Here is a 15,000-nt window from a genome sequence, read left to right on the forward strand (position 1 = left end):
TATCAGTTTCTTTTGCCGAACCGCTAAGTAACGGGGACATAAACACACCAGCATCGGTTGTCAAGCAATGCTAAGGGGGCAAACACAAACATACACGCACACATATATATACATATATATACATATATACGACGGGCTTCTTTCAGTTTCCGTCTACCAAATCCACTCACAAGGCTTTGGTCGGCCCGGGGCTATAGTAGAAGAAATTTACCCAAGGTGCCACGCAGTGGGACCGAACCCGGAACCATGTGGTTGGTAAACAAGCTACTTACCACACAGCCACTCCTGCCACTCATATATATTTAAATGATTAATTCCTTAGAGTTTTACAGAATTTTCAGTCCTACTGATGGAATGGATCTGTAGTAGTCGAATTTTCTGGTTTTGAGAAGCCTAATTTCTCAAGATTGGTATGTAGGCAGGGTGCTGCGTATCCCAGGGCTCCAATAATTACCGGTATAAACCTGAATTTGTAATTTGGATAGAATAACGACATTCAAAAGCATTTTGGATCGATCTTAAGCCTCTGCAACTATTTTCGTTTCGGGAAGAGGCAGTCTACGTCACTGTTTATGTGGAAATTAAGTGTACTTGTTCGTATTTTCCGGGTATTCACATCAATTATTCGAATCTCAAGTGTCCAATCAAGCAGCCCAAATGTTGGTATGAGTACTGGCACCGCAAACACATTGTGAGCCACTGTTTTATTGAATGCAGCGAGTTTTGAGGTTCAAGTTTTCTTTATTTGTCTGTAATATTCTTTAGTCACACATGTTTTGTTACAGGTGCCATTGTAAGATAGGTTTTCATCCAACCCTAGACACCTGTAACAGTTCTTTTCAGATATAAGGGAAACAGTAAGATCATTGATGGAGATGTTGCTAGTCCGGCTTACAGTTTTCCCTCCTTTCACAACCATTTAACAACATTTATCCTGACCAAACTCCAGCCCTACATCCTTTGAGAATGTTGTAACTTGATCAAAGTTCTTTTTCAACTCGTGCATATTTTTTGCATTAACTTTCAAGTCATCCACAAAGAAAAAGTATGTAATTTTGGTATTCCTGTTTCCTTGTGAGCCAGAGAGATATCCTTCGTTCTACTTTAGCGTGAACGACGAGGGGTTTACAGAAAGTATAAACAACATCACGGAGAGGCTGTCCCCTTGAAATATGCTTTTGCGATACTGAATTCTATCGGTGATAATGCTGTCACACTTTGTAATTAATTTCAAGGTGGTGGGCCAGGATGAAGTCAAGTCAGTTATGTCTTTGACTCCACTCACTGGAAATTTAGCAAGTTGAAGATCTTTTAGCACCCATGAGTGGGGAACAGAATCAAAAGCTCTCTTGTAGCCTAGTCACATTGAAACTAGATTCCTCCTATGCTCTCGCACCACGACCATCACAGCTTTGTTGATTATGTATACATGTATGTGTGTATGTATGTATGTATGTGTGTGTGTATGCATGTATGTATGTATGTATGTATGTATGTGTGTGTGTATGTGTGTGTGTATGCATACATGAATGTATGTATGTGTGTGTATGTATGTATGTATGTATGTGTGTGTGTATGTATGTATGTGTGTGTGTATGCACGTATGTATGTATGTATGTGTGTGTGTATGCATGTATGTATATATGGAGTAGAGTCTCGTAATATTCGTTTGGGCCCATTATTGTAAATGTTTTAGACTATGGAGCATCAGAAAAGCTGGAATCCTTCAAGAACCGATTCACATAATCCAGATAATATCGTTCAGTGGCTTCGTAAATATACCAGGGATTCTCCATTTGAGGGCCTCAGCTGAACACATTCTTGAAATTACATTTACTTGCAATTGCATTTATTCACAGTCTCACAGACAGCAAACAATTCACGAAGCTATGTCGTCGGTGTCTTCAATTAAACTAAGCAGTTTTGCATTCTACGAAATTTTATCGGGCGTAACACTGAAATATGTTACAAAGGTATACTTATAGGCGCAGGAGTGGCTGTGTGGTAAGTAGCTTGCTAACCAACCACATGGTTCCGGGTTCAGTCCCACTGCGTGGCATCTTGAGCAAGTGTCTTCTGCTATAGCCCCGGGCCGACCAATGCCTTGTGAGTGGATTTGGTAGACGGAAACTGAAAGAAGCCTGTCGTATATATGTATATATATATATATGTGTGTGTGTTTGTGTGTCTGTGTTTGTCCCCCTAGCATTGCTTGACAACCGATGCTGGTGTGTTTACGTCCCCGTAGCATAGCGGTTCGGCAAAAGAGACCGATTGAATAAGTACTGGGCTTACAAAGAATAAGTCCCGGGATCGACTAAAGGCGGTGCTCCAGCATGGCCGCAGTCAAATGACTGAAACAAGTAAAAGAGTAAAAGAGTTATGTATTTCAAACACAGTGTGAGTGCATGCGTGAGCGTTGATATATAAATCCCCACGTGGCGTCCTTTCCCATCAGTTGTTGACTAAACCCCCGTTAGTAAACTATACGTCAACACAAGAACAATTTAGAAGATAATTGTTCAAGTGGCTGTGAAATGGAATCGAAGCTCTCGACTGATTCTTTATTGTACTGACACGTGCAGGACGAAAGGGAACGCTCTCCTCGATACAATTTGAACAGTGACATAAAATGATGTGGAATAAATAGAACGAAACTCTAATCGATTCTATCGATTATGCTTCATATTGCCCTTAGAAAATAATTACAATAAGGAGATTGCTTAAAGGTGATTAAAAAAGCATACAAAAATATATATATTAAAACTGTTTTATTGCTCTTTTTTCATACATTTTAACAAAAAGATCCTCGAAATTAAAAAAGGAGATTGCTTAAAGGTGATTAAAAAAGCATACAAAAACTATATATATTAAAAATATTTTATTGCCCTTTTTTCATACATTTTAACAAAAAGATCCTCGAAATTAAATTACGAAATACAAGATTGTAAATACAAAAACAAATACTGTTCACTATAATGGAAGAAAATTTTATCATATTTTCGTCAGATGTCGCTGCGTGTTTTTCTTGATAAATTTGCGCTTTTATAGTGAGAAGTATCATTAAGTATGAAGCATTTGGGAGCAAAACAGAAAGTATATTGTTTGTCATAGTAGCTAGGTAATAGGCTTTATTGAAATCATGATCACCAAAAGTATCAAGCTGAAGCGTTTGTTAATATATGATAATTGTGCAGTCGTGTTGCAAAATATATTGTTTTAAGAACTGTATTTTTTTAATCATCGCAAATTCTAGATAATCATGTGAGCAATTTAAAACAGAAAATTTGAAGTGCTTAGAAGTTTACTTTAGAAGGATTATTTTATCGAAATCATTATTAAGATATGAAAAAAGGGACTTTATGAAACTTGGTGCTAACTTTAACAAAAACGGGGACTTTTCAGCTGAGACAAAATGCACACAAGTTCAGCAGGAGAACTACATCGTTCATGCGTTCGATTTGATCGTGAGGACAGCGCTTTCCTGAAAAATGAAAAAAGATTGAATATAAAACAATGAATAGACAGAGACATTTTAGTCTGTGTATAACGAAACTATTCACAGGGGTTTTGTGGTCAGAATATTTTCTCTCCTCCTTACATTAACAAGTTAAAATGAAACATTCCATTAGTTATTTTGACTACACTTCATTTCTCTCTGACACTGAGTGCTTCTAACCCTTTAAATATTAAGTGAATTTGACAACGAAATATTGAACTTATGACAGCATAACAGATTCTTTCACATTTTTCTTTCCGTAAATAAAATATGTTCGCGTTATGTAGGATGGTATGTCAGAGATATTTGGCTACTATTGGTAGCAAACCAGGGTAAATAACAACGTTGATATTATCTCATTCACTAACGAAGTGCATGGAGTACCCAAAAGATATAGTGGAGAGGAGTGGGAGAGAGAGTTAAAGCAATGAATTAGGGGATCTTACCTTGCCCTTGTCGTCTTTCAAAGTAATTACCGATGGCATTGTCATTTTAGACCATTCAGCGACTGATGATACAATGCCATCTTGACCAGAACCGTGTTTTGATCCCCAAACCTAAAGATGGATATAAAGGAATCGATTATAATAACATTATCAACAATAATCAAAAATGTGAACACGAGGTTTAGTCGATTACATGGACTCCGGGTTTTCACTTGTACTTTATTTTATAAACTCGAAGTGGTGAACGGAAATGTTGAATACGGCAAGATTTGAAAATGCGAAAAAAAAGAGCCAAAAACAAATGCCAAAGGACATTTTTGGGACACCCTAACGATTCTGCCAAGGCAAAATGGATGAAACATTATTGAGAAGGTTGTCAGTTGATGTTATCATCGTCAGTACGTAAATAGTAATTTATGCAATTTATCAACCCGAGATAAGGTAAGGTAAAATAGACATTAACGGGATTTGAACTAAGACTGTGAAAAAGTAGAACGAATATTACTTGGCAATGTGTCCACGGCTCTAACAATTTTGATTGAAGACAAGGATTAGCAACTGTTTTCTTGTCCGTCGTTTCTGCAGTCGACAAAGAAGTGGCATCCATTTCGAATTAACTGCTAATGGTTTTAAAGTAAGGGATATAGGCACAGCTTGGAAACATTCTTAGCAACACGGCTGCAATGTAACTGAATCAACATCACCACCCTCGTGATCATCATCATCATCAGCAGCAGCAGCAGCAGCAGTAGGAGCAGCAGTAGCATCATCACCCGCATCATCATTGTCATCGTCATCTTTACCATTTTCACGTCCACATTTGCATGCTCACATGGGTCAGATGTAATGGAAATAAATTAGCAGACATATCAGCAACCATATAACTAATATTGCTCTAGAGAGCCATGGGATGTGCTGAGTCCCATCAATGAGATTCCATTCTCTTCATTGCTCTGCCTCCACTTTTATCGATTTAAATTGGCGCTTATCATATCTAATATCTAGTTAACATGAGAATAATAATGTTATTAAAAACAGCATAAACTTACTTTGACCATATTTTTACCAACAGAAAACACATCACCGTTGGTAAATGTATGGACGTTGGTCTTGCCATTTTCTAGCCTTTGGGTCAATGTCCAGTTCTTTATGTTAGTTGGGCTCTGCAATTAGAAAGAGCAAACACATTATACATTGCAGAAGGAATAACGATGACTATAAATTACGTAGATAACGAATGCTATGAGACGTGACAGAGGTTAAATAGATTTCTATATCTGTGAACGTGTACGTGTGTGTGTGTGTGTGCGTGTGTGTGTGTGTGTGTGTGTGTGTGTGTGTGTGTGTGTGTGTGTGTGTGATGAAGATTAGTGCGTCTTCGATGAGGCATTTGGAGCAAGCAGTAGTGTGCTTCTCGTCATGCACACATTATGACCTTTTCAGCGTTGTAACGTATGTATTTGAACATGTTATGCGATGCGTTGCATTTGTCACGAAGCCTAATGTAACAACAGAAAGAAAGACACCAAGCTGGACTTACCCTTGAGGACTTAGTAAGGTCCTGAATTTCAATGTATCTTCCATCGGATTCTAATTCCACGACGCCCACATTGCCGGTTGTAGAGCGACTCATAGTCACTTTACCTTGGAAAGAAAATGTCCATAAGTATGAATTTTATAAACTGTATACATGCGTGCACGCGTGTGTATTTATGCGTTATACATATAGCTATTGATGCAAGTAGCGAATATATAAGAATGTATATACAAATAAGAAACATTATAACCAATAATGGTCGCCAGTGTCATTCCAAAAGCTAACTTCCAGCAATCAATAGAAACGAGATTCCATCCTTGTTGGGGCGCCACATTCTCTTGTAACGTCTCGGATTGTTGCTTATACAATCTGTTACATTGTTAGGTTACAAAAACGAATAAACACAAGAATTGAAAAACTTATATTGACTATGTTTCAAGAAGTAAGTATACCTATATACGTATGGTTATCTATCTATCTACCTACCTATCTATCTATCTAATCTCTATATACATTACATACATACATATGTACTATATATAAATGTATACATATATGTATACATTCATATATATACATTCATATATATACATATTTATTGTGTGTATATATATGAATGGCGGTGCCCCATCATGGCCACAGCCCGTGAGCTGAAACTAGATAAAATATAAAATATATACACGCACATATGTATATGTGTGTATATATATGTATATATATATATATTTGTGTATATATATGCATATATATGTATATATATGCATATATATGCATATATATGCATAGATATTTGTGTATATATCTATATATATTATATATATATATATATATATAATATATATATATATATATATATATATATATATATATATACGACGGGCTTCTTTCAGTTTCTGTCGACCAAATCCAATCAGAAGTATTTCGTCGGCCCGAGAGTATAGTAGAAGGCACTCGCCCGATGTTTCACGCAGTCAGACTGAACCAGGAACCATGTGGTTGGAAAGCAAGCTACTTTACCACACAGCCTCTCCTGCGCTTATATGCATGCATACATACATACATACATACATACATACATACACCCACGTGTTGCATTGCAGGTTTGATACTTCGGTACTTTTTAAGGAGAGGTTGTTATAACTCATAGTTTATTGTAAATTAAGTATTTCATTACAATACAACTATGAAGCTGACCTGATTGAAGGAGTGATTGTAACCCCACCACCACCACCACCACCACCACCACTAAACTCTGCTTGACATGGCTGACTAGTTCGTAGAATGCAGTTCCGAAATGAAGACAATTTGGAAACGTGAAACGCTAGACAGACTTATGAAGTACTCCATATTGTTTATGGAGTCAATTGTGTGAGTCGAGAATCTGTTTGTCGCGGATATAAGACACCAAACCCTCATGATGGTCACCTTTTTTGACAAGAAGGACATCATTTGAATTCACTGGGCTTCCTTAGGCCAGAGAGTTATCAAAGGATAATTGATGTTCTGTAGGGGTTCAAGATGAGATTTTGTTGCACAAGTCAGAGTACCTGTATGTATAATAATAATAATAATAATAATAATAATAATAATAATAATAATAATAATAATAATAATAATTGTGTACAGTGCTCAGGTGCACTACAACTCATCTAAAGTGTATATATAATCAGGTGTAGTTTCGGCGGATTTCGGAAAGCATGAGGGCCTTAAAGGATGCAGTGTCATGGCAGTCAACAACTGACGCAGGCAGTTTATTCCATGCTTCAGCAACTCTGAGCGTGAAAAAATGTTTCCGAAAGTCATGGGAGCTGTGTTGTTTTCTGACTTTGTATGCATGTCCACGTGTGTTAGACACATGGAGATCAAAAAGGTGTTCAGTGTTGTTGTTGGTGAGGTGGTTGATAACTTTGTATGTATGTATGTATAATGATGTATAAAAGAAAAGGTATTTGATAGATAGATAGATAGAGAGAGAGAGAGAGAGAGAGAGAGAGAGAGAGAGAGAGGGAGAGAAACCTTACAGTTTATGAGACGAGTGATGAAGGAAGGTATTTCAACTTACTTTGTAGTGCACTTCTGAGTGCACTCTCAGCGTCCGTTGTGAATCCACCCATGCCACTCATCACTGTAGACATACTCATCCTATAAAGTTAAATATATTCAAAGTAATTTCAAGAATTATTTTAGATTAGTATGTAAATATAATAGAAAATGATCTCCATGATGTTGTCATGCAAATAAACAGGAAGTAGATTGTTTAATATTCGTTGTTGTTGGAGACGGATGTGGTTTTGTTGCTGTTGAATCTCAGTTTGACGTAGATACAAGAAGTTTGTGATGAAGAAGGTGATCTCGTTAACTGCTTTCTCGGATTAGGTCATTGAATTTGATTTTCCTGTATTAAAGTGTACCGTCTGAACGGACAGGAATCTGGCTGTATTTTCTTCCAATTCTAGCGGAGATTGAGTTCACTCCTCCTACCGGTCGATTGTGGTATGCGTAATTGAAAATATTTGTAGATAAGAATATAGAGGCATAGATAATTAGATGTCAATATGCGCTCACACGTGTATATCAATGTGTGAATGTCCAATATCCATATCGGTTCTTGGGAGTAATGTAGAATAATTGGTGGTTTGTAGAATAATATACGAGTGACAGTATCTTTTGTCATTTGAAGTGTATGAGAGTGATTTTGATTTGTTCTTTATGAGGCGTAAATGTATTACGGTGGTAATGGAGAGATGATCAGGAAACCTCTTGGGGTTGTTTGCTATGCAGTTTAAACAGCCAGGGTGTGGACCAGAAGACGAAATTTGGAGCGGTTTTACAGTAGACATTGTTTTGTCATATATTTTTTGGTCCCATGCTAATCCCAACCAAAGATATTTTAATCACCCAGTTATGTTTTTTAGAAATACGTAATGTAAGAGTCCAAAGAATATGGTATGTATTTATTCTTAATATGTTCTGGCAGAACCAGCCGGGAATATTTGATCACTGCAGTTTTTGTCATCGATGTATATGTCCTCTCTTTAGACAAATCTAAGTTCATAACTCACGCAAATCACAATTTGTAAGATGACTTTGAGACACCGATTCGGTCTCACTGTATTGTACATATTTTCAGTCGAAGATACTCCGGACCGGTCAGTCTAACAAGAGTACTGGTTATTACTTATAGATCAGGAAATAAAATTCTTTTCTGATGAGTGATGATGTCTTCCAAACAGATGATAATTCGTAGGGTGCAAGCAGACCAGTGAGATTCCAAATAATAACGTATGCAATTCGATGTTCAATGGGAATCGTCTGATCCCCGTTGCTTTTCCTCATCTCAGAATATCTCATCCCTATCCAATCTCGCTCTCCGGAGTGCAACTCACGAATTATTGTCAACTAATGCTCAACTAAGTACCAGAGTTGCAATATTTTTCGAACATCTTTTTACCTGGGTTCGAATCCCACCAAAATTAGGTTTTTCGATCAATAAAAAAACATGTCTACAATTACGCCTCATACTTCCCTATTATCACTCCCCACTCTCTTTCTCTCTTTTCCTTCTCTCTTTCTCTCTTTTCCTTCTCTTTCTCTCTCTCTCTCTCCCTCTCTCTCTCTCTCTCTCTCTCTCAACTGTGTTCAAACCTATTGGATGAATTCCACCACGTTTCTTATTCCCGTGGTCCAAACAGTGTCTCTGCGACTCCATCAGCAGACGAGAACCACGGAAGAACGGAAAGGCTACCAGAATGTTCTTGTTTAAAGTTAAATATTTATCATTTACCTGCCCTCTTCTCCTTCAAGGAGTTTGCGGTACGCTGCAATCTCCAATTCCAGGGACAGTTTAGTATCCATCAAGTCTTGTAATTCCGTCAACATTGACTCCAGCTCTGAACGCAAGCTAAGAATCTCTTGGTTGTAGTTCGCAGCATCAGTTGTCCGTCCGTTCAGGGCTTCCTCCAATTCCATTTCTAGACCTCTTATTCTACTTTTCAAACCTGATATCTATAAAGACAAGATAAATAATGCAATTATTAACGAAAAACTATCAAAACACATTATTATTATTGTTGTTGTTGTTGTTGTTGTTATTATTATTATCAGTTGATGAAAACATCTTTCTTTCTATCCCACACCATATAAAATCACGACTTGATAACTTGTATCAAGACTTTACAGTTTTGAGTGCTTATGAAGCCAGAAACAGGTGTAGGGACTCATTCTGTTAAAACGGTGAGTTTGGATCCCGGCGTTTTGTGTCATTTCGTTTCATGTTGAACCAGTGCACAAAGCTAGGAAAAGGCAGTTGTAACTGTGATTCAAAAAGCCTGCCTTGTCACCTGTGTCACGCTGAGTCTCCCCGAGAACTACATTGAGTACGCGTGACTCAGGAGCGCTCAGTCATTTATAAGTTAATATCACGAGCAGGCTGTTCCGTTGATCGGATCAACTGAAATACTCGCCGTCGTAACCGATGGGGTACCAGTGTCATATCAAGGTGTGTGTATTAGTATATACATACGTAAATGCGTACTTATATATACATATTTATATATATAAATATAGATATATTCATATACATGTATATATGCTTATGTATGCATGTGCCTATATGTATGTACATGTATTTTTATGTATATACCTATATATATTACATATGCATATATAATAAATACGTATATATATAAACACATAGAATATTATTATTATTATTATTATTATTATTATTATTATTATTATTATTATTATTGAGTGAGAGAGTAGTGCATGCCATCAAGGCGACACTGGGGTAAAATAGTATGTATGTATGCATGTATGTTTATTAAGTATGCAAAACACAAATATATATATGTGTGTGGGTGTGTGTGTGTGCTTATACATATATATGTGTGTGCTTGTGTGTATGTGTGTATATATATAGATATATCCCATCTCACTCCCATCCCATCCCTTACACCCCACCTTTGCTTCCCCCACTCTTTCCCATCCCTCAGACCCCAACACCACGACACACCACCACAACACATCTTGCCACACCACACACCACCACACCACCATACCACACCACACCACATTACACCACCCCGCATACACTAGCACTGACTACTTCCCAACACCCACACCATCATCCACACACCTACACATGCACACACGCACACATCAAGGTCACCAGCCCCCTTCCACACGCACATAAACGTTCTCACATACACACTCACATGCACCTTCGTTTTGGGATTACCACTACTTTATTATCTCCCTTCTTCCTATCTCTCCTGTGTGACCCTTCTGTCCGGCATTCACCATGATATATCGCTAGCCACTAAACCTTTTTTACTATTTTCTCTCACTGTTTATTTCTATGTTCCTTTCTGTCGAAGAGCGTAAGCTCGAAACGTAAAAGACCTTCTCACTTACCGAGCATTAAACTAATACATCTGTTTGTTGCTTATACACCCGTCTTCGTCTTTTGTTTGTTTTGTTTTTTTGTAAATTCTCACTGTATGAACATATATATATATATATATATATATATATAAGTGAATAGATAGATAGATAGATAGATAGATAGATAGATAGATAGATAGATAGATAGATAGATAGATAGATAGATAGATAGATAGATAGATTTATGTAATGTTCCTTACCTGACCTTCATATGCGCCTACTTGACCCGACATATCGCTTGCTTCCATACGTGAACGCCTGTTTTCAGTGGACATTTGAGAAGCCATTTCGGGCTTGGCGCCTGCTTTCAGTCTCTGCATCTGATGAGGATAATAAAAAATTATAAGTATTCATTTTTCACAATCACCAATGCTGAGTGGTCATTATAAGGAAAAGTTACGAATGGTTGAGTTGTTGTACAAAACCAGTTGTGAAAACTAGGCATAAGAAGTCAAAATTACACAAACAGTTCCTCGTCTTCCTTCCGTTCTCAGTGATTTTGAAAGAAGATGGGTCGTGTCTGAAAACTACGTTGTCTGTCAAATGAAATTTGCCTCCTACAGTTGCAATATATTTTTTCCATTGCCATCACAGTAAAACAGCATCTCAATCCCAACAGAAAGGAATGCTAAAGTGTGATCTCCATGACGGATTCTACTGATCGCTAACTCAGTTTCACATATAATTGCAGCTAGTCAGCATAATTCTATCTACAACAACTTAACATCGCCTGGACACTCAGCATGTGTCTTTCAGGACTGTTCTGCATATGTGTTGGATGTATCCGGATGATGCCTTACCACACAAAGATTATTCAGAGCGTGGAAATTCAATGGTCGGTTATTTCTGTAATTTCTTCATAATCTAAGAGACCGAAATTCTTGCAGAGAAAGCTCTTCTGTTCATCTTTAGTTGCTGTAAATGTCAACCGATTTACCATTCTAATATTGGAATTGAGTCTTACATTGTTAACTAATAGAAAAGTCCTACCCTGTACTCTTTTAGGGTGTTTCAGAGTTGACCGAACTTGCAATAGTTGTAATAATACTCCTGTATACTATAGGCATAAGTTTTGACATTTTAGGAGGTGGAGGTAAATCTTCGTTTTCAACTATGTGTTATTTCTACAAGTGTCTTTTGCAGCTGTATTTTCTAACCCCTCTCCAAATAAAGGCCCAATTGTGTATCCGCTTACACATGGGCATTCCCATACTAACTCATAGAAACACTATTTACAAGTAGAACAGTTTCATCCTAAAGTTTACCCCATCATACCTATTCCACAACTTTTCTAAGTCAGCTTTATTCTTTATAAATGCAATATCGGAGGCTATGGTTGAGGATGCTGAGGATTGTTTCTGAGTTGCGAGACCAAATTTGAAGAGAAGGTGTCAGTCGAATAAATTCGATCCCCTGTTTGACTGCTACTTTATTATTTTTTTAATTTTATGCACCTCGGAGTGATTTTGAAATCTGAATTTAAAGAGTCGGAACAGATATTAGAAAGACATTTACAATAAGTACACATATACATATGCACGTGGTTCATACCTACATACATACATAGCAACATATGCGTTTCTGAATGTACCCGCAAGAACCAGACTTTCGAAAAAATTTCCATTTAGGATATTCTACTCACACATCTTTGGTTTAATGGAGTCCATGGTAAAGAAAAATTGCCCAGTGTATCTTGGGACTTGCTTTCATGATATGGCTGCGATATATTTATGACTGGATTGAAAATGATAGATGATTTTAGGATCCCGTTAAATCTTGTTTCGGCAAACAAAATAGATGATCTTGCATAATGAAACACTATGTATATTGATCGATATAAAGTTGATATCCAGGGCTTTCTTTCTATGATCGTAGATTTCAAGATATTTGTTTTGATGGTTCAGTGTATCATAAGTAAATCTGAAATACGCTTCTGGTTTTCTGGATGAGAAATTGCTACAATAATCCTTTCTAACTAAAAAGCACTGCATTCTCCTTAGTTTTATTATTAAAGCAAAACAATTAGGGAAGAAAGAGTAAAGTCGTGGATACATAGATGGAAAAAAGGAAAACCACATGCTTCCCTGCATTATACACCGTTCAAAACAAAGAAAATCAAAACAGCAATGCATAAATAACTTCTCAACAACATGATTGATGTTATTTGAAAATAGGTTTAAATATAAGAACAGTCTGATAGCAGCTGTTCCACGTGACTATAAAATGTGAAAAAGATTATTTAAATTTTTCGATAGAAACACACTTTCTACGGGTTTATGTAAGAATATTGAATTTCCAAACGATTGCGTAGTAGCAAAAGAAACGCAATTTATATAGTTAAGTTTCCAACAGTTTTAAAGTTTACAAATATCTTTATTCTTTCTATATATTTCTTTACCTGTTCTTTATGTCGAAATTCCATCGCCATAGTAGCTGCCTGCAGCTGAGCATCATATTCGGCACTTAAATCAGCAACCATACTTCCAACTTCGGCCTTCCATGATTCTTGGAAGTCGGGTATCTTCTGTGTTTTGGATAACATTGCTTGATATTCTTTGCATTCCTGCAAAAAGAGTAATGAAAACAAAACGTTAAGTAAAATGGAGATAAACAATATTCGTTTATTTTATTGAGAAATTGTCATAAATTTAAAACCTAATGCTACATAGAAATGAAAATATGAGAATATATTGTTGTTCACAGCAAATTGCTGGTATATATTTTTTGTGGGGCCAGGATAAGAATGCAGTCAATACTGAAGACTTTTATCATAGTATCAAAGAGAATTTTCCCTCCAAATTCCGAACACAGCTGGAAGAGATTTAAACTCAGCGCCGTAAATTAATGAAAGCAATACTGCTTATTTCCTTCTTAGGGAAGTTGGCGTTGTCTGCACATTGTTATATCATTATATAACAATGGGCAGACACCGATATGCGTAATGGGTCGTTTGAGAGATAAGTATTTTAGTTATAGATAAGTGATCAAGCCGTAAATAACTGCAGATTCATTATTGGTATGCGTGCCAATGACACTGTGGTTGGTAGTCTACGAAATTAGATGACTGTAACTAACCACTTGATTCTTTAATTATGATTGCGGAATTGATGATATCTGTTTCAAGAAATCTTTAAAACCCCGCGAAGAAATTGTGAAAGGAAATAACTAAAATTTCATAGCAATTCTTCCGCAAGAAAAAATATCAGGGAAGAGAAAAAAATAAAAGCAACATTACGGCACTATGGACGTCGTTGAGGAAAGCAAGTTCTTCTTCCAGCATCGCCAGACGGTTTTCTAATTCCAGTCTTTGAGTAGTTTCGCTTTGTAAGTTCTAAAGAAAAAAAAAGTACGTAAGCATCAATTCATTCTTGTTTGGAGATAAAGTACGAAACTAATAAAAATGAAATTGGTGCGCAAAAGAAATATATTCTGTCGCCTCATGCAAAGCATTATTAGACGTTTATGCTATACTTTAATAACCGAAGTTTTAGAAATCATGCGAGTTTACTTACAGAATGTCTATGGTAGTTGGCAATGCATTATAACTTACAATTTTCTTAACCTTTTCTAAGTTATCAAGGTAGACATTGACTGAGTATGTTTAAAGAATTCTCCATGCATTTTAATTTTATTAGAATTTGAAATTTGAAATTTAAATGATCTTTTAAAAACACAGACATTTTGTATGTATGTAGACATCAGTTATCTCCATGTAAGTGCAAGTATCTCTCACTTCAGGATTGCTTCATGTCTAGAAATGTAATCTTTGTGTTGTTAGAGTTTATTTTGGGGCTGTATTGTAGTTCTGTGTGAAAATCTTTCAAAGTGTTCTGCTGCGTTCATTACGACGAATATGTCGTCCACGTATATGGTGTTTATCGTGTTTATTTGCTGCTAACACTTTATTCAACACTGACCGTGTAAAAGACCGTACGAGTGTATCAAAGGTTGATCCTTTTTACTCATATAGTTTGCCTTCTGCTCTGATGAAGGAGATTCTTCTTGAACTGAAATTAATTGATTACTTTTGCTGCTATATTTAAGTGATTTCATTATTGGATATTTGTAAGGCA

General features: G+C 36.5%; 1 protein-coding gene across 3 annotated transcripts in view; it reads right to left on the reverse strand.

The window, feature by feature from the left end:
* Positions 1-2,864: 2,864 nt before the first annotated feature.
* LOC115222739 (70 kDa neurofilament protein-like) overlaps positions 2,865-15,000 on the reverse strand; it is a 51,757-nt gene continuing 39,621 nt past the window's right edge. The window contains exons 3-11 of one of the 3 annotated variants that reach the window (XM_036511815.1): positions 14,163-14,258; positions 13,326-13,490; positions 11,128-11,247; positions 9,267-9,487; positions 7,545-7,624; positions 5,486-5,589; positions 4,995-5,108; positions 3,946-4,056; positions 2,865-3,484 (exon numbers count right to left, since the gene is read on the reverse strand). In XM_036511815.1, coding sequence (XP_036367708.1) covers positions 3,449-3,484; positions 3,946-4,056; positions 4,995-5,108; positions 5,486-5,589; positions 7,545-7,624; positions 9,267-9,487; positions 11,128-11,247; positions 13,326-13,490; positions 14,163-14,258 — 1,047 coding nt within the window. In that variant the 3' untranslated portion in view covers positions 2,865-3,448. The remainder of the gene's footprint in view (positions 3,485-3,945; positions 4,057-4,994; positions 5,109-5,485; positions 5,590-7,544; positions 7,625-9,266; positions 9,488-11,127; positions 11,248-13,325; positions 13,491-14,162; positions 14,259-15,000) is intronic. The other 2 variants (XM_036511813.1, XM_036511814.1) reach the window with 2 other exon arrangements.

Source organism: Octopus sinensis, linkage group LG21, assembly GCF_006345805.1.
Source record: "Octopus sinensis linkage group LG21, ASM634580v1, whole genome shotgun sequence".
Lineage (NCBI taxonomy): Eukaryota > Metazoa > Mollusca > Cephalopoda > Octopoda > Octopodidae > Octopus > Octopus sinensis.